At 44.1% G+C, this 23,260-nt stretch overlaps 2 protein-coding genes across 5 annotated transcripts in view; one reads left to right on the forward strand and one right to left on the reverse strand.

The window, feature by feature from the left end:
- SAXO1 (stabilizer of axonemal microtubules 1) overlaps positions 1–23,260 on the forward strand; it is a 121,828-nt gene that overhangs the window by 9,730 nt on the left and 88,838 nt on the right. Inside the window, exon 1 of one of the 4 annotated variants that reach the window (XM_004047839.4) lies at positions 5,900–6,269. The exons of 1 other annotated variant lie outside the window; for it this stretch is intronic. In XM_004047839.4, coding sequence (XP_004047887.1) covers positions 6,223–6,269 — 47 coding nt within the window. In that variant the 5' untranslated portion in view covers positions 5,900–6,222. Of the gene's footprint in view, positions 1–5,899; positions 6,369–23,260 lie in introns of those variants that run through there. 2 more of the 4 variants (XM_019033245.3, XM_055350676.2) reach the window with 2 other exon arrangements.
- Positions 11,004–12,256, reverse strand: LOC101128863 (26S proteasome regulatory subunit 6A). Its single transcript, XM_031014321.3, is given in 6 exon segments — positions 11,004–11,177; positions 11,179–11,245; positions 11,247–11,582; positions 11,584–11,622; positions 11,624–11,797; positions 11,799–12,256. Coding segments are annotated over 6 exon segments (1,236 nt in total). The 5' UTR covers positions 12,245–12,256.

Raw genomic sequence — 23,260 nt, forward strand, 5'->3', positions numbered from 1 at the left:
AGGCAGGGTCTTGCTCTGTTGCCCAGGCTGGAGTGCAGTGGTGTGATCTCACCACTTTAAACAATGTTCTGTAAAGAGTTGCTTTTCAGATGGTATACAGCAATAAGTTTGGGGTTGGGTGAGTTATAAGGCCACAGAATAAAAATTGTGCAGCACCACTGAGTATTAATTTTACAAAAAATTTTAGGGAAAATATGAAACAAAGATGTCCATATTAAGAAGTAAATGAAAATTTTAAGATAAAATACTGTTTATAGTGGTCTCAAAGATATTCAAGTTACCATTTTTTTTTTATTTTTTAAAAGGCTTTGCCTCACCCTGCTCCCTCACAAGGGCTGGCTGCACATACACAGCCATTTATTCTTTTTTTTTTATTATTATACTTTAAGTTTTAGGGTACATGTGCACAATGTGCAGGTTAGTTACATATGTATACATGTGCCATGCTGGTGTGCTACACCCATTAACTCGTCATTTAGCATTAGGTATATCTCCTCATGCTATCCCTCCCCCCTCCCCCCACCCCACAACAGTCCCCAGAGTGTGATGTTCCCCTTCCTGTGTCCATGTGTTCTCATTGTTCAATTCCCATCTATGAGTGAGAACATGCGGTGTTTGGTTTTTTGTCCTTGCGATAGTTTACTGAGAATGATGATTTCCAATTTCATCCATGTCCTTACAAAGGACATGAGCTCATCATTTTTTATGGCTGCATAGTATTCCATGGTGTATATGTGCCACATTTTCTTAATCCAGTCTATCATTGTTGGACATTTGGGTTGGTTCCAAGTCTTTGCTATTGTGAATAGTGCTGCAATAAACATACGTGTGCATGTGTCTTTATAGCAGCATGATTTATAGTCCTTTGGGTATATACCCAGTAATGGGATGGCTGGGTCAAATGGTATTTCTAGTTCTAGATCCCTAAGGAATCGCCACACTGCCTTCCACAATGGTTGAACTAGTTTACAGTCCCACCAACAGTGTAAAAGTGTTCCTATTTCTCCACATCCTCTCCAGCACCTGTTGTTTCCTGACTTTTTAATGATTGCCATTCTAACTGGTGTGAGATGGTATCTCATTGTGGTTTTGATTTGCATTTCTCTGATGACCAGTGATGATGAGCATTTTTTCCTGATACACAGCCATTTATTCTTATTCTTTGTCCTTTTATTGGGTGGAAAAGCTTGAGACCATCTGAATCTGAATCCCAGATCTAGTACTCATTGAATGAGTTTACCTCCTGGCTTCAGTGTTCTGATTTGTAATATGGGCATGATAGATTTATGTCAGTTGTAAGAGACAGATGAGAGAGCTTATAGAAAAGTACCCAGAAAGGTTTTATGTAACTTGATAGCAAGTTACAGTAAATAGTTCCTAGGGGAGGAAATTTTGATACCAGGGTTGGGGAGGTTTAGATGGTGTATTAGTCAATTTTCATACTGCTGATAAAGACATACCTGAGACTTGGAAGGAAAAGAGGTTTAATTGGACTTACAGTTCCACATGGCTGGGGAGGCCTCAGAATCATGGCGGGAGGTGAAAGGCACTTCTTACATGGCAGCAGCAAGAGAAAAAAATGAGGAGGATGCAAAAGTGGAAACCCCTGATAAATCCATCAGAACTTGTGAGACTTACTCACTACCATGAGAACAGTATGGGGTAATCTGCTGTCATGATTCAAATTATCTCCCACTGGGTCCCTCCCACAACATGTGGGAATTATGGGAATATAATTCAAGATGAGATATGGGTGGGGACACAGAGCCAAACCATATAGTTTCACCCCTGGTCCCTCCAAATCTCATGTCCTCACATTTCACAAAAAACATGCCTTCCCAACAGTCCCTCCAAAGTCTTAAGTCATTTCGGCATTAACCCGAAAGTCCACAGTCCAAAATTTCATCTGAGACAAGGCAAGTCCCTTCCACCTATGAACCTGTAAAATCAAAAGCAAGCTAGTTACTCCCCAGATAAAATGCGGATATAGGTACTGGGTAAATACAGCCATTCCAAATGGGAGAAATTGGCCAAAACAAAGGGGTTACAGTCCCCATGCAAGTCTGAAATCCAGCAGGGTAGTCAAATCTTAAAGCTCCAAAATGATCTCCTTTGACTCCATGTCTCACATCCAGGTCACGTTGAAGCAAGAGGTGAATTCCCATGGTCTTGGACAGCTCCTCCCCTGTGGCTTTCCAGGGTACAGCCTCCCTTCTGGATGTTTTCATGGGCTGGCAATGAGTGTCTGTGGCTTTACCAGGCACACAGTGCAATTTGTCAGTGGATCTACCATTTTGGGGTCTGGAGGATGCTGGCCCTCTTCTCACAGCTCCACTAGGTGGTGCCCCAGTAGGGACATTTCCCTTCCACATTGCCCTAGCAGAGGTTCTCCACGAGAGTCCCACCCCTGCAGCAAACTTCTGCTTGGACATCCAGGCATTTCCATATATCCTCTGAAATCTAGGCGGAGATTCCCAAACCTCAATTCTTGACTTCTGTGCACTCACAGGCTTAACACCATGTGGAAGCTGCCAAGGCTTGGGGCTTGCATCCTTGAAGCCATGGCCCAAGCTCTATGTTGGCCCCTTTCAGCCATGGCTGGAGCAGCTGGGATGCAAGGCACCAAGTCCCTAGGCTGGACACAGCATGGGGACCCTGGTCCCAGCCCATGAAACCATTTTCTCCTAGGCCTGTGGGCCTGTGATGGGAGGGGCTGCTGTGAAGATTTCTGACGTGCCCAGGAGACATTTTCCCCATTGTCTTGGGGATTAACATTTGGCTACTTGTCACTTATGCAAATTTCTGCAGCCAGCTTGAATTTCTCCTCAGAAAACAGGTTTTTCTTTTCTTTTTTCTTTCTTTCTTTCTTTCTTTTTTTTAATTATACTTTAAGTTCTGGGGTACATATGCAGAACGTGCAGTTTTGTTACATGGGTATACATGTGCCATGGTGGTTTGCTGCACCCATCAACCCGTCATCTACATTAGGTATTTCTCCTAATGCTATCCCTCCCCCAGCCCCCTACCCCCCGACAGGCCCCGGTGTGTGATGTTCCCCTCCCTGTGTCCATGTGTTCTCATTGTTCAACTCCCACTTATGAGTGAGAACATGTGGTGTTTGGTTTTCTGTTCTTGTGTTAGTTTGCTGAGAAGGTTTTTCTTTTCTATTGCATTGTCAGGATGCAAATTTTCCAAACTTTTGTGCTCTGCTTCCCTTATAAAACTGAATGCCTTTAACAGCACCCAAGTCACCTGTTAAATGCTTTGCTGCTTAGAAGTTTCTTCTGCCAGATACCCTAAATCATCTCCCTCAAGTTCAAACTTCCATAGATCTCTAGGACGGGGCAAAATGCCACCAGTCTCTTTGCTAAAACATAGCAAGAATCACCTTGGATTCTATTCCCAACAAGTTCCTCATCTCCATCTGAGACCACCTCAGCCTGGACTTTATTGTCCATATTGCTATCAGCATTTTGGGCAAAGCCATTCAACAAGTCTCTAGGAAGTTCCAAATTTTCTCACATTTTCCTGTCTTCTTCGGAGCCCTCCAAACTGTTCCAACCTCTGCCTATTACCCAGTTCCAAAGTTGCTTCCTCATTTTTGGGTAACTTTTCAGCAGCATCCCACTCTGCTGGTACCAATTTACTGTATTAGTCCATTTTCATGCTGCTGATAAAGACATATCTGAGACTGGGAAGATAAAGCAGTTTAATTGGACTTACAGTTCCACATGGCTGGGGAGGTCTCAGAATCATGGTGGGAGGTGAAAGACCCTTCCTACATGGCGGGTGGCAAGAGAGAAAAATGAAGATAAAACCGTCAGATCTCATGAGACTTATTCTCTATCATAAGAACAGTATGGGGAAAACCGCCCCCATGATTCGAATTATCTCCCACTGGGTCCCTCCCACAACATGTGGGAATTATGGGAGTACAATTCAAGATTAGATTTGGGTGGGGACACAGAACCAAACCATATCAGATGGGTCAGGGTAAGTTTGGCTGGATGTAACAAAAGATGGACAGTAAGTGTAACTAGGTGAGGGGAGGTTGTCCCTACTGTCTAGCACTGATCTTTAGGTATATCATTGTTGAGGCCATTTTGTCCACACCATCTTCATCTTTCAAGATCTCTACCCTCTATTGAGGGCATGGATGGAGGAAGTGGGGAGTACCATGATTGTTGACAAGGTGGCCACCCACAAGGGCAGTTTGAATGGCAGGGGGCATGAACAGGCATTCTTCTGCTGAAAGATTTGTGGATAATGTTTAGGCAGCCATCAAGAGAAGGCTGGTGTCCAGCACTGTATTTCCTCTGTAAGGACTGTGTGATGTTCTCTGTCAATGGCAATGGATGGCATGCAGGTTTTGCTTTGACTTCCAATAGCTCCCACCTCTTTTTTGTCTGGACATGTTTCCATCCTCCCCTTCAGAGTTCTGACTTCCTACTGGGAAGGCAAGGAGCAGCTTCCCACCCCACTGTTCTTAAGAATGATCAATAAGCTTTGCTCCTGTCTGAATCTACCTTGCTGACTTTCTATAACTGGGGTTGGCACACTCTCTCTGTAAAATGTCAGATAGTGAATATTTTAGCTTTTGTGGGCCAAGAGGCAAAATCAGGAATGTTTACACAAATTTTTTGAAAAAATTCAAAACTTTATCCACAGACACTGAAATTTGAATTTTAGGTAAGTTTCATTTGTCATGTAATATTATTATTTTAATTTTTTCAACCATTAAAAAATATGAAAACCATTCTTAGCTCGATGGCCAGATAGAGTCAAGTGGCCAACTGCAGATAATAGTTTGCTGACCTCTATTCTAGAGCCTATTACTGAAGGAAAAAACCTAACCACCCCCCCCCGCACAAAAAGAAACCCTCTGAATATTAAGTGTCTTGCAGTCCAAGATGCCTCTGACTGACTCATTCACTAAAATGAATGGAAAGAGTTAGGAAGCATAGGAAAGAAAAGCATAAAGATTGTCAATACTTTAAGCTCCCATTTCCCATAAGCAGGAAGTCAAAATGTTTTAAGTCCAAACAACTGGCCAGAGCAGTGTCTTTTGAACTTGCTTCATGACCAGAATCACCTGGCTTCTTGTTGAAGCTAGATTCCCGGACTAGAGGTTTTGATGCAAGGGAGACTTCTGGGTGGGGGTGTGCTCTCGGGATCAGGTAAGCTGAAGAAACACTATTCCAGGGGGTGTAAAGGAACCTCAAAAGCTGTAGTTCTTAAAATGTGGTCCGTGGCCTAGCAGAACCAGCATTACCTGAGAGCTTGTAAGAAATGCAAGTCTTTGGCCTACCCTAGAAACACTGAATCAGAAACTGGGGGTGGGGTCTGGCAATCTGGTTTTCATCAAGCCAGGTGGTCCTGATGCCAACTAGAATTTGAGAACGTCTGCTTCAAGGCATCATTACCAGCATCTGGAGAAGTGATTGAGAACCCACCTGAGCAGTGAAGGCCTGGGTGCTCTTAAACCACTGTGTTCTCAAGAGCGCAGGTCTGTGGGTGAGAGCAATTCTAACAGACATCTGAAGCCAAAGGCCTAGGTTTCCACAGGAAGATCTGGAAACCCTATTCAAGGCAAGCCTTTTGGAAGTCAAGGGCTGTATTCCCCTAAGAGGGGGCACCATGGATCCTAGAGATAGCAAATGCCACCCAAGGTGATGGTGAGGGAGTTTTCAGCTTTTCTGCACGTGTGACCATTTACTGCACCAGGAGCTTTCTAGTGACTTCCACCTTTTTCAGGTTTCTCCAAGGTTCACCGGGGAGCCCCTGTCCTGGGCCTGCCAGTGAGGTGCTGGGAGCTTCCCGACCTCACAAGCGGCTCTTGTGATGTAATTGCCACCTGAGGCGTGCCCCTCCTGGTCCTGGCGACATCACACAGGCTACCTGGGCACGGACCCCGCAGCTTCCTGGGGCCCAGTCAGCCGCTCCAGGTGCCTAAATCTGGGCTGCGGAGGCCGGGGCGGTGGCGTGCAGGGTGAGGTCTCCCGGGCTGGCGCGCGTGCAAGCCCCCTGCTGCTACCTCGCGCTAGGCCAGCTCCAGGAGGGCAACAGACGACAGGACATTGCAAAAGGGCCACTTAAATTTTCCTTCGAGTAAACAGAACACCTGCCAAGACCCTCGAGCCTGGGCGTGCCCCAAGACAGGTGGTTGGGGTCTAGGAGTCGGCTGCAGCTGGCGATGCTCTGAGGGGACGTCAGGGCCTCAGGATGGCCCCTATGAAGACGAAGTGCATCTGTGAACTGTGCTCCTGCGGGTAAGGTGGCCGCGCCCAGGGCAAGGCTGGGGGAGCCTGGGTTTTCAGACTCCCGAGGAAGGGAAGCCTCCCCCAGCTGCTTCATCAGGCGGCATCACGGTGGGTTCGTCCACTTGCTACGTTTTTTAAGTCACAATTTTGTCAACTAGCGTTGTGCCCGCGGACGCCACATCAGTTCTGGCGAATGTGGCTGTTTTCGGGCCTTCTGTGCCGCTTCACTTGAGAACTGCAGGAGGGTTGAAAATGGGCGTGGCCGCGCAGTCTGCACTCCCTTCCCTGAAGCCCAGAAAGTGTCAGCCAAGGAGGGAGAACACCTGGCCCAGTGGGACCAGTCTTGCTCCTTTTGGGAAAGTGATAGGATGGGAGGAGAATTCCTGTAGTATAACTGAATTTCTCATTCGGGGAGATTGTTACTTTGTCAGAGAAGTATAAGGTATTAGTAAAACTTGTTCCACATTGTGTAGAGTTGAATAAGGATAATGAAAACATTACTTTCACAGTCGCCTGGCCTGCCAGGTCTCTCTTCTAACCTTTAAGGACCATCTCTGGGTGGAAGCGCAGTAAAGGTGGTCCTGGGGGAAATCATGGACTTTAGTCAGAGTCCCACGGGCTGACTGGTCTGCTGTCACTCACATGATCTCTTAGATGCTCCTTCTATCTGCTTCCCAGGGCAGCTGGGTTTCTGCTTGGCTGAAGCAGGGAGTGGGCAGCAGAGGAGCAACAGTCAAGAGGGTTCTGAGGTCAGCTTTCCTGGGCTGTGATTAATTGTGGGATCTTAGATTGGTAACTAAACTCCAGGTCATAGTCGCCTCATCTGTACCAACAATATCTACCTCATAGGACTATTGTAAGAGTTAAGATCATGTATGTGAGTCCTGGTACATGGATTGTGCTTAATATGTTAGTGTCCTGAAATCTGAAAAAAGGGCAGATATGACACATGCATATAAAAATGGTATCAGTAGTGTGGAGAATTAAAGGGCACTCTAAAAACTGGATCAGCAACCTTCTATATCTCTGGCATCAATAAATGGTTCCCAACTCTGGCTGCTGATTAGAATCACACAGGGAGTTTGAAAACTATCAGTTGCTCAGGCCGTTGAATTGATAATCTCAGAGTGGGCCCTGTCAACTGTCTAAAGGTGATTCTGACCATTTGCTAGGACTGGGACTCACTGAACTAGATCATGTACAAACGTGGGTCTTGCTTTTGAGCTTTGTTAAGTGGGGCCAGAGCAGTGTATAGTCTAGGACTACATGTTACCAAGCAAAACCTTTTTTTCTAAGGCCGCCTTTCTTTTTTCTTTTTGGAGACAGTGTCTTGCTCTGTTGCCCAGGCTGGAGTGCAGTGGTGCCATCTCGCTTCACTGCAACCTATGCCTCAGGGTTCATGTGATTCTCCTGCCTCAGCCTCCTGAGTAGATGGGATTATAGGCACATGCCACCATGCCTGGCTAATTTTTGTATTTTTAGTAGAGACAGGGTTTCAACCATGTTGTCCAGGCTGGTTTTGAACTCCTGATCTCAGGTGATCACCTGCCTCGGCCTCCCAAAGTGCTGGGATTACAGGCATGAGCCACTAAGGCCTTCTTTCTACTGGGACGCTTTACATTACTCTCCTGTGTCCTCCTGCATTGTTCTAGGCATTGGGATTGAATGTATAAGACATAGTCTCCATCTTTGCACAGCGTGCAGTCTAGGTAGGAAGGCAGAATGCTCATTAAGAGGTGCAGAGCATATATAGTGAGAAGTCTCCCTCCTGCCCCTGCAGTAGGGGTATGACTCATTTGGGTGTTCCTTCTCTGACTCTGTTCTCATTCTGTCCCTGCAAAGGAGTCACTTTCCATTGGAAGCAGTCTGTTCTTGTGTCTCTTCTCCTTTTCTTCTCTCCTCATCCTGTTTTTTCTCCTCCATTTTATGGTTTCAGCCAATAGTTTCTCCTGTCTTCTGAATTCCAGTTTCATTTTCATCTTCTCAAAGTGCTTTGGTGATCCATCTGTCTCATTAATCTCAACTTCAACAACCTTCAAACATTATTCTGGTATCTGCCCCATTCATGGTGCCAGCAATCTTCCATTCACCCTGGGTGAAAATTTTGAATCATCTGTTACTCTCCCTCAAACAGAACATTGAATCTTTTTCTTCTTATTATTTTTTTATTTATTTTTATTTTTTTGAGATGGAGTCTTACTCTGTCGTGCAGTGGCACGACCTCTGCTCACTGCAACCTCTGCCTCCTGGGTTCACACGATTCTCCTGCCCCAGCCTCCCAAGTAGCTGGGATTACAGGTACCCACCACCATGCTGGGCTAATTTTTGCGTTTTTAGTAGAGATGGGGTTTCACCATGTTGGCCAGCTGGTCTTAAACTCCTGACCTCAAATGATCCACCTACCTTGGCCTCCAAAAGTGTTGGGATTACAGGCGTGAGCCACCGAGCCTGGCACATTGACTCTTTTCTAAAGTCTGGGTCCCTCCTCCATTGTAATCTTTCTTTAATTGGTCCCTTCCCTTTTATTCCCGTTACAGCCTCCCTGGTTCTCTCATTTTTGTGTTTGGAAACTGGTCCTAAAGTACCTTCCTAGTTTTTTTTTCTCCCATGATTCCCTTACATAAAACTACACCTTGAATTGGATCAGGTTTCTTGGCATCCCCTGAGTGGACCTGCTGATCTCCCTTTTCTGATCCTTATCCTTTCCCTTTCTCTAAAATACCTATGTTCCCTCCTCCTGCTGGACTTGTAAGGCCCGGTTTCACTTGCAAGTTCCCTGTTAACCCAGCCCTGTGGCTCCCCATCAAAGAAGAATCCTGCTCCGTGTTTTCATCCTCTATGCATCAGCATGCTTTATATCCTCGATTAATTATATGTAGGCTGGGAAAACAGATATTTTCTATTTTTGTGTGTGCACTGTATCATAGCAACACAGTTTTCTTTATTAACAGCTAACACATATCTTTTTGAATGAATGGATGGCGTTTTTTGTTTGTCAAGGTCATAACATGCTGGACTGGGTTAGGAATGTAAGATTTAGAGATGTACTGTCCAGTATGGTAGCCAGCTGTGGCAATTTCATTTAAATAAATGAAAGTTAAATAAAACTAAAAATTCAGTTTCTCAGCTGCACAAGCCACATTTCAAGTGCTCAGTAGCTACTCGAGTATAGTCACTCCCATACTGGCCCATGCAGATAGGGAGTGTTTCCATCACTGCGGAAAGTTCTGTTGGACAACACTGATCTTGAGTCTCATTATTTGGAAGTCTTGATCTCTCCCACCCCAATTAAATCCCTCCCACCCCAATTAAATCTGCTCAGTGACTGGTTGGGATGGAGCGAGGAATTTTATAGGTGTTTTCTAAGCTGTGGAAGTCTATATTTGGCTTTTCCAGTCTGAGGTCATGGGAAAAAGCAATGGGAAATCTGGAAGACAAGCATGCATGAAGAAGTCAGAGACAGCACCCTTGAGTGGGAGGGGGAGACCGGGGTTCCTGAGTGAGTCACTGGTTCTCTCTGGGCTTCAGTTGCCCCATTTTTTAATCCTGGAGATTTGTGGAGACCCTCAGGGCTGCCAGGGAGGGAGAGAGGCACATTTATTCCCCCTTCTCTCTCACATTCTCTTCTTCCAAAGTTTTTTTTGAGCACATAATTCTTTAATGTCCTTTCAACTTTAACTTTTGAGGACATTGTACTTGTTGGCGAGTGGGCTCTAGAGATGCTCAGAGGCCTGGATAAGAAGGTGTCCATCTGCAGGAGCAGCTGCCGACGGCTGCTGAGGAAAAGCCACCAATGGGTGACTCTCTTGGAGCAAGTTCTTATATTTGGCCACAAGATGGCAGACGTTTCCTGATCAATTCTCACTGCGGGTTAAACCAAATCAGCCTGAATGGAAAAGCAAAACCTTTGGAGTTCTGGATTTTATTTTATTTTTAAATAGATTTATCTTTAGTTTTCTAAAATGAGCAATTAGAGTTTAGGGTCCAGCAGAGCTCAGGAAAGTAGTACACCTTTCAGAGTAGATGGCAGATTACGAAGTGAAAAGTGTTTCAAATGTCTAAATTTAAAGATTCCAACCACTTGTAAAACTTTTTAATGAGCTTTGCTGGGCTAAAAAAAAATCAGACATATTTTACTGCATCAAGCTCAAGGCTTTGCCTCCACAACAATGCTCTACTTCTTTCCTTGATGATCAAAATCTTGCAATTGGAATTATTACCGTAGAATGTCATAATATTCTCTTTTCAACATAATCAGCACCAAATAAGCACAGTATTGTGGTTTGCAGAAACAGTAAGGTCAGCATCTAAATTTTTTTTGAAACTAATGTGCCACTTAATTATCTTGACTTCAGAAGCTACATGGTGGGGGAGTGCTTTGAATAGAGTAACTCTAATTTTGTATATGAGAGTATAATGTTGCCAATTGCATCTGATTATCTCCAGCATTTCCTCTTATTGAAAAAATGCTACTCCGCAGAGTTTTATTTTTTATTTTTTTTGACACGGAGTCTCGCTCTGTTGCCCAGGCCGGAGTGCAATGGCGCGATCTTGGCTTATTGCAACCTCCGCCTCCCGGGCTCAAGCGATTCTCCTGCCTCAGCCTCCCGAGCAGCTGGGATTACAGGCGCCCGCCACTACTGCCGGCTAATTTTTGTATTTTTTTTGTTTTGTTTTGTTTTGCCTCTAAACCATCTTTTATTGCGCACTTCAGCCGCGAGTCCGGGGCTGGCCTGCCGTGCCCTAGGCGTAGTACTGTAGGTTGGCTTTCTTCTTGACCTGGACCTCCAGGATGCCTTCCATATAGTCCTCGTGGGTGAGCTCCGTGGCACCCCTGCGCAGTGCGTTCATACCCACCTCCACACACACAGCCTTGCACTGGGCCCCGTTGAGGTCATCTGTGCAGCAGGCCAGCTCCCTCGCAGTTCACGTCAGGACTGACGTTCATCTTTTGGGAGTGGATCTGCATAATTCTGGCCCAGGCACTCGATCTAGCGGTCCAGGCCACCCTAGCGTAGCAGGGCGGGGTCCAGGATGTCCACGCGGTTTGTGACTGCAATTACCTTAACTTGGGTGTTGGGCTGGAAGCCATCCAGCTGGTTCAGAAGCTCCAGCATCGTCCTCTGCACCTCTTGGTCCCCGGACTTCTCGCTGTCAAAGTGCTTGGTGCCTATGGCATCCAGCTCATCAGTGAAGATGATGGAGGGCGCTTTCTCCTTGGCCAGGGCGAAGGCATCCCGGACTAGCTTGGCACCATCTCCAGTGAACATCTGCACCAGCTGGGGGCCAGTCAGCTTTAGGAAGGTGACCTTAGTCTGCCCTACAGGCCCAGGCCAGGAGGGTCTTCTCCATCCCTGGGGGCCAGCACCCCTTTTGGAGGTTGGATCCGCAAGTTCTCAAACTTCTCCTTGTGGTTTATTGACAAGACAATGGCCTCCACCAGTTCCTGGATCTGCTTGTCCAAGCCCCCAGTGTCACTGTATTGCTCCGTGGGTCTCTCATCCACCTCTGTGGCCTTCACCCGCGAGTCGTACTCTGGGCAGTGTCTCCAGGATTGGATAGGAGTCTTTGTTCACACCCACCAGGTCTCCTGGCTTTAGCTTTTCAACATCCATCAATCCAATCACAGGTAGGAAGTATGTCTGTCATGTAGAGGTTTTGATCACAGCACACTTGTCCTTCCTCTGGGAGTCCAGGTCAATATTGGGACCATCCTCCTCTTGATCATTGGGATCAACATCCAGGAGCTCGATGATGTTGGAGACAAGGTACACCAAGGTTTTGTTCTCATTGATTTTCTCACTGTTTTCTTTGATCTTGTCCTTCATGGCTTGGAGCTCATGGGTGACTCTCAACAGTTCACTCTTCATGATCTTGATCTCACTGTCCAGAAGCCATGTGCGCTGGATGATCTCCTCTGTGGACATCTTGAGCACCTCCACCCCAGTTCCATCCTGCTTGGCCTCATCCCACACGGTTGCCATCTTTTCTAGTTTTTGAATTTTTAGTAGAGATGGGGTTTCACCATGTTGGCCAGGCTGGTTTTGAACTCCTGACCTTGTGATCCACCCACCTCAGCCTCCCAAAGTGCTCAGACTACAGGTGTGAGCTACCACGCCTGGCCCAGCGTTTTATAATATTAAACCACCTTGCATCTTTACAGTATTTTGAAAATTCAAAAAGTATTTTCCCATATATTATTATCTTACTGTGGGTCCCTCAACATGGGAAGCATTGCTTAGTTTGGAAATTCGATTCCTTGATTTTAGCCTCTCTTTTCCCTGGGGATGTTTTCAGTCTATTGAGCTGTTCTTTCCCAGATGACTAAATTTGAAACTGTGGTTAGGTGGGGGAGTGGGTGGCGCAAGGCAGGGTTGCTGTAAAGTAAAATGTTAATCAGACTGTTAAAGCTGAAAGGGATCTTAGTGGTCTCTAGCTCTTTTATTATACAGATAAGGAAATAGAAACATTGAGATTAATTTTAATATATGGGAACATGTTAAGCTTCAGGCACAATTTAGGTCAATCAATTAAATTTTATTCATATTTTACTGGGTATCAGACACTGCTAGGTGTTAAAATTTACAGTCCGGTCTATTTTCGAGTCACACTGGACCATTTAAAAAATTGATACATAATGATTGTACATATTTCTGGGGTACAAGTGACATTTTGATATATTCATATAACATGTAACAATCAAATTAGGGTAATTAGCATATCTATCACTTCACACATTGATCATTTATTTGTATTGGGAAGCTTACAAATAATCTTCTAGCTATTTTGAAATATATGGCAAATTATAACTATAGTCACCCTACTGTATTATCAAACACTGTAATTTATTTCTTCTATCCAACATATTTTTGTATCCATTAACCAACTTAATTATTTCCCCAACTCCCACAATGGGCCATTTTTGATTGTAGAGTACAATATGAAGGCTCTTGTCCAACTGAGAAAATAGTATCTGATATAAAAAAAAAAGTGTAATTCTAAAAGCCTTTTAGTAAAGTAATATAAATAGCAAATCTCCCTCCTGAGATTAAAATGTAGTAACACTACTTTTTCTAAAATTCTTGTAAAAAATTGTTAATGAAGGGATTGATATAGCTTACTTTTATATCTGATTATTTTACAGCTTACAGTGCACCATTTTAAAGATTTTGTGCAATCTTGCAGGAAATTCCAGGACTGGTTAATGTATCATGAAATATTTATGAAGCATTGGTAGTATGTGCAGCATTTCATAAAAAAGGTAGTCCCATAGAGGACTCAAAAATTCCTGAAAAGGATGTGGATTTGGCCCTTTCACAGAGCTTGCGGAGGAAGGTGATCTCAGGGGCAGCCATGTATCTGCAACTTAAATCAGTTATGTTAACCAGGGAGGAACTTGTTATTTTAATTTTGGAAAATATTTTCTTCGCATCGATGGAAATTTCCTTAACCTTAGATTTTATTTTCTTAGAGTCTCTGTTACAAATTAAGAGGAAGGAAAAAAAATTGAGGACTTGGTTTGATATTACATGTTTTAAGAAGAATTCTTATTTTTAATTTAAATAAAATTGACTTCATAAATTCTGATTAAGGAAAAAAAACACAAAGAACAGCCTTTAACAGATACTTGCTGATGACTTATCTTTAGCAGAATCCAGATAGAGATGCCAAGAAAAAAAAGAAAAACTTTCACGTTAAGATTGAATTTTTATTGTAGATTTCATGTACTTTTCATGTTAAGCTATGTTATGCTCCTTAAAAATGGCCTTTTTTGGATATCAGAATTAATGTTTAATTGTTCATAAATACCTTTCATCTCATAAAATGAGTACAAGTGGGTATATGTCAAATTTCAGATATTATTAGAGTACAACTTCATATTCCAATTACAGCAGTAAATATGATCTAGTCGACCTTATAGTCTGCAGATGGATCCGTTCAGAGTAACATGTTCTGATTCTGTTCTGTAGTGAGCAGTTTTAAACGTCATTCCCTCCATTGATATTAAAATATTTATTACTGACCTTCAGGTGATTTATAGTTTATTTGGAAAGATGACATGTCTCGGGATGGGTGGTGGAGGGGCAGAAACAGCTACCCTTAGATGAATGAGACCAATAAAACAATGTGAGGGGTAGGAGAGGCGCTTTGGGATGGGGTAGCCGGGGAAGGCTTTAGGATGGACAAGTGATGAGGAAAGTGAAGCTGGAGTGAGACTGCCTGGTTTCAAATGCTGGCTCTGCCACTTTTTAAAAAATTTTATTATTATTTAAGTTTTAGGGTACATGTGCACAACGTGCAGGTTAGTTACATATGTATACATGTGCCATGTTGGTGTGCTGCACCCATTAACTCGTCATTTAGCATTAGAAATATCTCCTAATGCTATCCCTCCCCCCTCGCCCCACCCCCGCCCCACCCCACAACTGTCCCCGGTGTGTGATGTTCCCCTTCCTGTGTCCATGTGTTCTCATTGTTCAATTCCCACCTATGAGTGAGAACATGCGGTGTTTGGTTTTTTGTCCTTGCGATATTCTTAAGGTTGGTGTGAGGATTAGGCGAGAGAGGAGCACAGGCCCTGGATGAAAGGGTATGTTGGGGTTTAGTGAGGCTGCCGCTGCTGCAGGGCACGGCAGTCGGAGAGACACGGAAGACATCTTGTCTGCCTGAGTACTTGAGCCTGCAGGAGATCGTGCCGGAAGCTTGCTGGAGGCAAATTGCAGAGGGACCCTTACATGTCTCAGAATGTGAACTCGCCAGCAAAGAGCCATGGATGGATTTTGAGCTGGAGAGTAACACACATAAACAGTCTTTTCCCCCGCAAAAAAAAAAAAAAAAAAAAAAAAGCCTTAAAAGAGTAGCATTTCTTCTTCTTTTTTAAAATATAGAGATGAGGTGTCACTATGTTGCTTAGGTTAGTCTCAAACTCCTGGGCTCAAGCAATCTTCCCACCTCGGACTCCCAAAGTGCTGGTGTGAGGAGCTACTGTGCCTGGCCCCCTTTGTTCGTTCATTCCTTCCTTTCCTTCCTTTCCTTGCTTTCCTCCCTTTCCTCCCTTCCTTCCTTCTTTCTTCTTCAGAAATGCCCAATATCTGAATTAGGCTGACTTTAAATCTGTTAATGTTTTGGTTTTTCTGAGTGGACTTGTAGTTTGCTAATATTTCCTTAAAGATATTCTATCTCCATTCCATTCTTGTCACTTTTCTGAACTTGATTCAACACATGATTAAGTGATGATTGACTACGAGAAGCGGCAGAGTATTGCAGTTCCAAGCGCAGACTGTGGAGACAGACTATCTCGGTTCAAATCCCAGCCTTTCTACTCCCTAACTGTGTCGTGTTAAACCATTTCACAGTAAAGTTTCTATTTCTGTGTACCTCAGCGTTCTCATCAGTAAAATGGAGATAGAACCTGACTCAACAGAGTTATTGAGAGGATTGAATCAGTATTAAGCAAGTAGAACAATGCGTGCATCCACAGTAAGGCATAGGTAGATGTTATTAAATAAGCATAAAGGTCTGTTCTAGGCAATGAAGCCTGAGGAAGTGTACTTGCCTGAGCACTTGAGTCTGAGTGGGAGATCCTGCCAGCAGCTCTGTGGAGCTCGCACTCTAGAGAAGAGAGTTAGGTTTGTTTACTAACTTGCAGGTAATACAAAATGCCCTGCAGAGAATTAACTCCGGTGGGTTTGGGGGGTGGGGAGGGGATGTAATCTGGTGTTTGGGGGGCTTGATTAAATTTTGATGATAAGAATGGTTTGCAAAGACTTCATCTACTCCTTATACTCTGGGAGGCTCTCTGCCCTTTCTGGGATGCCTACACTTGAGTCCAGCATTTATTAGGCTTTGTGAGTTCATACTGACATTAACAAACACTAAGGTTAAGTTGCTGTTCAGTTTAGAACTTTGCAAGTCTTCAAAACAATGACTCTGGGGATTAAAAACGTACTCCCTGCATAGAATACCCTACTATTCTGTTTTATTGTCTTTACCAGCTTGTTCAAAGTAACTTTGAAGTTTCTCTGGTTGTTTCTCTAAAAGGAAAGAAAAATGTTTCTAAATGGCTGTCAAATTAGCTGCTAAGCAAAATACATCCTTATATTTTAAATATCTAGACTATCCAAAAGCCCTTCATTCTAATGTTAACAAATTGGGGTTGTAATGTAAAAAATCAGTTAAGTTTCTCCCAATGCTGGTCAATAACTTAACTTTTAGAAACTACCCATTACGAGTAACTATTTTTAAAAATCACTATCTTTCCCCATAATGGTCCAATTTCTCTTTCAAGTATGATGCATTTCAAGTCTTCTCCAAATGAAAAAAAATCTACATACAATCTGTGAACAACAGCTCCAAATGAAGAGCAGAGTCAATTGAATACCCTGTTCTTTATCTTGCTTCACATGGGAGGGCAGTCAGTAATATTAGGGGAAGAACATGCTATTTTGTCTGGAATTGGTTCCTTCTGGTGGGTTCTTGGTCTCACTGACTTCAAGAATGAAGCTGCAGACTCTCGCAGTGAATGTTACAGTTCTTACAGATGGTGTGTCCAGAGTTTGTTCCTTCAGATGTTCAGATGTGTCCAGAGCTGCTGCTTTCCAGTGGGTTGGTGATCTCTCTGACTTAAGAAGTGGAGCTGCAGACCTTTGCAGTGAGTGTTACAGCTCTTAAAGGTGGCGCCTCCGGAGTTGTTTGTTTCTCCCCGTGGGTTCGTGGTCTTGCTGATTTCAGGAATGAAGCCGCAGAAACTCGCAGTGAGTGTTACAGCTCATAAAGATAGTGCGGACCCAAGGAGTGAGCAGCAGCAAGATTTATTGTGAAGAACAAAAGAACAAAGCTTCCACAATGGGGAAGGGGACCCGAGCCAGTTGCCACTGCTGAGCAGGTTGCCCTTAATGCTTGGGTGGCCAGCTTTTATTTCCTTACTGGGCCCTGCCCACATCTTCTGATTGGTCCATTTTACAGCGTGTTGATTGGTCCATTTTACAGAGTGCTGATTGGTCCATTTTACAGAGTGCTGATTGGTGCATTTGCAATCCTTTAGCTAGACACAAAAGTTCTCCAAGTACCCACCTGACCCAGAAGCTCAGCTGGCTTCACCTCTCACTATGACTGTTGGGATTGCAGTCCTGGATTTAATTACTTACAAGCTTTGTGAACTTGTTCAGGTCCTTGAATATCTTTAGACTGTCAAAAATCAATGATCCTCAGACAATGGGATTCCCATCATCTATAGCGGTGTTTTTCCAGGTCCAGAGAACTTCCATGTCAGGGCCCAGAAGGTGTCTGCAGAGGTCTTCTACAGCCTCTGCTGGCGACCTCAAGAGAAGTCAGGGAAAAGGGGACATGGGGCACAGACCTGAAGGTGGACAGATGTTTTCCTGAGTTCATCAAAAGTATTTAATGGCTAGTTGGGAGTGTGTGTCTTTCTCGGACCTTATGGCTCTTGCGGCTTCTGATCTGTTTTCTTCTGGGTACTCTGACTTCCTCTGCACGTTGGCTGTCTGTGGCTACCCCAGCCCTAGCTTCATACCACTTCTCATTTCAGAGAACTAAAGAGTTTAATGTGCTGTTTCCAAATTCCAAAGAAAAGAGCACCTGGTTGGGTCCAGCCTGTGACAGGTGGCTCTTCTGGCATGAGGCTGTCTCCTGTGGTCTAATCAGCTGAGCATCAGGAGGGGTGAGGTCACATAGAACAAACTGGGCAGCTAGAGGAGAGCAGTTTTAGGTAATAAAGATGTAGTTTGGAAGAAAATAATTAAGAGGAAACAACTGGCCTTGCAACGATTCTTGCCAAGATAATCTTGTGGATAAAGCTAGTGAAAGATGGGTTGGATGACAATATTAGGTTAGGTGGATTCCCAGGTCATTGAACAAGCAGGCCAGAAGAGTTTCAACGGATGGCTTTTTACCTGTTTAAAAAAATGTCACCATTGTTAGTGATACTGGGACAATTCCGCATGCCCTAGAACTCTATTGTTAGCTTTGTCATGTTCAACATTTTTAATCAAAACTTGGATGAAGACACAGAAGACATCCTTATCAAGTGTGCTGAGAACACAAAGTGAGAAGAACATAGCAAGCATAATAGATGACAGAATGAAGATTCAAAATTATCTTGGTCATGCCCAGTGGCTCACACCTGTAATCCTAGCATTTTTGGAGGCTGAGGTGGGCAAATCACTTGAGCCCAGGAGTTCAAGACCAGCCTGGGCTGCATGGTGAAACCCCGTTTCTACAAAAAATACAACAACAAAAAATTAGCTGGTTATGGTGGTGCGTGCCTGTAGTCCCAGGTACTGGGGATGCTGAGGTGGGAGGATGGCTTGAACCTTGGAGGCGGAGGTTGCAGTGATGCAGTGAGCTGAGATCGCACCACTGAATCCTAGCCCAGGAAACAAGGCAAGACCCTGTCTCAAAAAAAAAAAAAAAAATTTTTGACAGGCTGAAATACTGGGCCCCAAACAAGCTGGAACTTAGCAAGAGTAAGCATGAAGTTTTACATTTGGGATGAAAAATCAATTACACATAGTCATAATGGAGGTGGTTTATCTTGGCCTTTTCAGTTTGTGAGAAGGTCTTGGGGTTTTACTTCACTACAGTTTTATGTGATCTGAGGGTATGATGTGGCTGTGAAGAAGCATTAACTTAGTGCTATGCTCAATGGAGGTAGAGTGTCCAGGTTAACAGATGTAATTACTTCATTGGACTTTTGCTTTGTCAGACCACAACTGAAGGATGCTTTCCACGTGGACACTTTTTTTTTTTTTTTAATAATACCTGCTGGTGACCAGGATGGCCAGTTTATATGGACTGCATTCTGAAAGTGAGAAAACTTGAACTTGACAACAGCAGGAGATAGATGGATAATAACCTAGTATTTGAATGCTGTAGTCTACAGAAGAGAGCTTTTACTTGTTCTGGGTTGTTCAGAATGTGGAACCAAGACCCATGAGTTGTCATTGCGTGAAAATGGATTTGGGGTCAATACCAATAAAGAATTTTGCAGCAGTTAGAACCATAAGAAATTGAAGTAGACTACTTTTTCTTTCTTTCTTTTTTCTTTTGAGACAGTGTCTCACTGTCACTGAGGCTGGGGTGCAGTGGTGCCGTCTGGGCTCATTGCAACCTCTGCCTCCCTGGCTCAAGTGATTTCTCCTGCCTCAGCCCCTCGAGTAGCTGGGATTACAGGCATGCACCACCATGCCTGGGTAATTTTTGTATTTTTTGTAGAGGCGGGGTTTCACCATTTTGGCCAGGCTGGTCTCGAACTCCTGACCTCAAGGTAAACACCTGCCTCGGCCTCCCAAAGTGCCTGGATTACAGGTGTGAGCCAACCTTGTCCGGCTGAAGTATACTTTTTCTGACTCTTGTGTTGGGTGTGTGTCTGTGAGATGCTATGGAAAGGGCTCCTACATTGGGCAGGAGGTTTGACAAAATTATCTCTAGGGTCACTTTCAACACTAGAAACCTAGATTTCTGGAAAGACAGAAGAGCCTTTTTTTCTTTTCTTAATTTGTCATTAATGTCTCAGCAAAGAAGAGCATTTATTTTAATATGATCATCGGACTTGAAAGGCTTCTACAGAGAACTATGGGTACATGTGATATGAAGAATAAGCTGAGATCCATATGCACTTGAAAAACCAAGAAAATTAAGAGGGTTCTTTTTTTTTTTCCTTTTTTTTGAGATGGAGTTTCACTCTTGTTGCCCAGGCTGGAGTGCAATGGCATGATCTCGGCTCACTGCAACCTCCACCTTCCAAATTCAAGTGATTATCCTGCCTCAGCCTCCCCAGTAGCTGGGATTACAGGTGCCCGCCACCAAGCCTGGCTAATTTTGTATTTTTAGTAGAGACAGGGTTTCTCCATGTTGGTCAGGCTGGGTTCGAACTCCTGACCTCAGGTGATCCACCAGCCTCAGCCTCCCAAAGTGCTGGGATTACAGGCATAAGCCACCATGCCCGGCATAAGAGGGTTCTTAAGGCAGCTATATTTAACCTATAAAGCACATACCCAGACTTCAGCGTCCTGTCTCTAACCACTGCTCCTACTGAATCTGCCTTTTTACCTGGTGCCTCTGCTTTTCTGAGAACCCTTGGATAACTTTTGGGTAGTGTATTAAAAACCTTCATATGTTGTTTCCACAACGTCCCCTGATTATGTCTGCATGTAGCAGTTCATGTTAAGGAGGCTATTATGGGCTAGCCTGGGACTCTAGCCATGACATGAAGCAATACTTTTGTGGGAAATGTATTTCAGGCTTCCAACAGCGTGTACTGACTTTTGAAACACGTTCCATTGCAAAGCTGGAATGACCCATGTTTCTCTTATAATGTACCACTTCACACCCATCTTGGAGCTGTTCCTAAACTGGGTTCTGGTCTTGGAAGCCTTCTTTGCACCTTCCTGCCAACGATGGCAGTTCCTGAAATTCTGACACTTACATGAATCAAGCCTTCCTGTTTCTCTTCCACTGCTCTATCTAGAAATGAATTTTAAGAGGCTTTTCTTCCCCAAAAAGAATTTGAAGAATCATAAATAACTTTACATGATATAGTACAATAAAAAACAAAAACATGGAGAATGGTTCTGTGGTGGTGTTTTTTTTTTGTTTTTGTTTTTTTTTGTTTTGAGATGGGGTCTTGCTCTGTTGCCCCAGCTGGAGTGCAGTGGTGCAGTCATGACTCACAGCAACCTCAAACTCTCAGACTCAAGTGATCCTCCCACCTCAGCCTCCCAGGTAGCTGAGACTACAGGTGTGTACAACCACACCCGACTAATTTTTGTATTTTTTGTAGAGATGAGATTTTGCCATGTTGCCCAGGCTCGTCTTCACCTCCTAGGCTCAAGTGATCTTCCTGCCTTGGCCTCCCAAATTGTTGGGATTACAAGCGTGAGCCACTGTGCACAGCCAGTTCCATGTTTTCTATGCCAATAGTTCACTTGTGTGCATGCCTGAAATCATCACATGTGGATTTAAGGTTTTTGTTTTGGTGTTCTTAGCTTCTTAGGCATTTAATCCTTGCATTAGAAGGTGTAGGAGATAGGCATGGATATTTTTAAATGATGGACCCGGGAAAGCTCCTGGAATGGTTATATTATTCAGGATTCTTGGTTGAAGTAACTGAAATGGACACTGGTTTGTTTAAGCAAAAGGCTGTGGCGCAGTTTGCAGAAGTGTGGAGAGGCAAGGTTGGAATATGGACAGGTATAGGAGAGGCCAGAAGGCCAGAGCCACAGCCCAAATCACTCTGCAGAGACTGGTGAGCCGGCCGCTAAGGCCTGCTCTGGTGCAGCATGCTGTAGCTGCAACAACTGTCACTGGCCATGCTCTGGTGCTGCCAGTGTCCCTGTCTGTAGAATGAATTCTTCACTGTCACCCCAGTGTTTTAAAAAAATATTCTTTCATCTTTTATTTTAGATTCTGTGGGTATGTGTACAGGTTTGTTATGAAGGTATATTGTGTGATGCTGAGGTTTGGGGTGTGGTTGAACCTGTCATTCAGGAAGTTAGCGGAGTACCCAGTAGGTAGGTTTTCAATTCTTGTCCCTCCCCTTGTATTCTCCAGTGTCAGTCCAGATTTTTTGGCATCAATTGATCTTTTTTTTTCTTTTTCTTTCTCTCTTCTTTCTGCCTTTGCCCTTTGCCTTTGTCTTGCAACAAGGTCTCACTGTGTTGTCCAGGCTGGTCTCAAACTCCTAGGCTCAAGCAATCTGCCCACCTCTGCCTCCCAAAGTGCTAGGAGTACAGGCATGAGCCACCATGCCAGGCCCAACTGGTCTGCATTGAAGTTGCAGAGGGGAGCTTCTGATGGGCCAGGCCTTGGTCACATGCTCAGGCCTCACAGAGGAAGGTGGGTGGTTGTCAGGGGCGTCTCACTTTTTGGTTTCTGTAGTGGCGGGTGGGCACTGCCTCCCACAAGATGAATATGGTGGGAATTCATCAAACGAAAGGTATCTCAAAAAATGTTAGGTAGCTAAAAAAAAAAAAAAAAAAAAAAAAAAAGATGTTAGATAGTTAAAAGAAAATGGCTAGCAAAAAATAATAACTTTTGTTTACATTTCTGTATTCATTTATGAAAAGGCTCAACTTAGGTTAGAGCAGGGTTTCTAATCTGTGGTATCAGTGGACGTTTTTGTTGTGGGGCCTGTCCTGTGCATTGTAGGGTGTTTAGCAGTATCCTTGGCCACTACCCACTGGATGCCAGTGGAACCTACCCCACTTTTGACAATCAAAAATGTGTCTGCACATTGCCACATGTTTCCTGGGGGGGCAAAATTGCCCCCAGCTGAGAATTACTGGGCTAGAGGCATTCTCAAGCCATGGGTTATGCTTTTATTTATTTATTTACGTATTTATTTTTTGAGAAGGAGTCTTGCTCTGTCGCCCATGCTGGAGTGCAGTACCACAGTCTCGGCTCACTACAACCTCCGCCACCTGGGTTCAAGCGATTCTTCTGCCTCAGCCTCCTGAGTAGCTGGGACTACAGGCGTGCACCACCATGCCCAGCTAATTTTTGTACTTTTAGTAGAGACAGGGTTTCACCATGTTGGTCAGGTCGGTCTCGAACTCCCGACCTCAGTGGATCCACCCGCCTCGGCCTCCCAAAGTACTGGGATTACAGGCATGAGCCACCATGCCTGGCCGGGTTATGCTTTTATAGCCTTGCATTAATGGCTTTATCACAGGAAAGGATCTTATATTATTGTCCTTGGAGAGGGACAAAGCTTTTCTCATGATGGTGCCCTTCCCCTGCATGTGAATGTCTGAATCTTCAGTATTCTCAGCCTTCAGTGTACCTGAGAATCAACTGGAGAGCTGTTTGAAGGATGCCAATTTCTGGGCCCTATTTCATACACTTTAATTCTGTGGGTCTGAGGCTCAAGAATCTGCAAGTTTTAACAACTTTGGTGATTCAGATGCAGGTGGGTGATGAACTACATTTTAAAAAACACATGGTTACTTCACTGAGTGTCAACCTCAAAAACACAAAGGTGT

Source organism: Gorilla gorilla, chromosome 13 (assembly GCF_029281585.2).
Source record: "Gorilla gorilla gorilla isolate KB3781 chromosome 13, NHGRI_mGorGor1-v2.1_pri, whole genome shotgun sequence".
Lineage (NCBI taxonomy): Eukaryota > Metazoa > Chordata > Mammalia > Primates > Hominidae > Gorilla > Gorilla gorilla.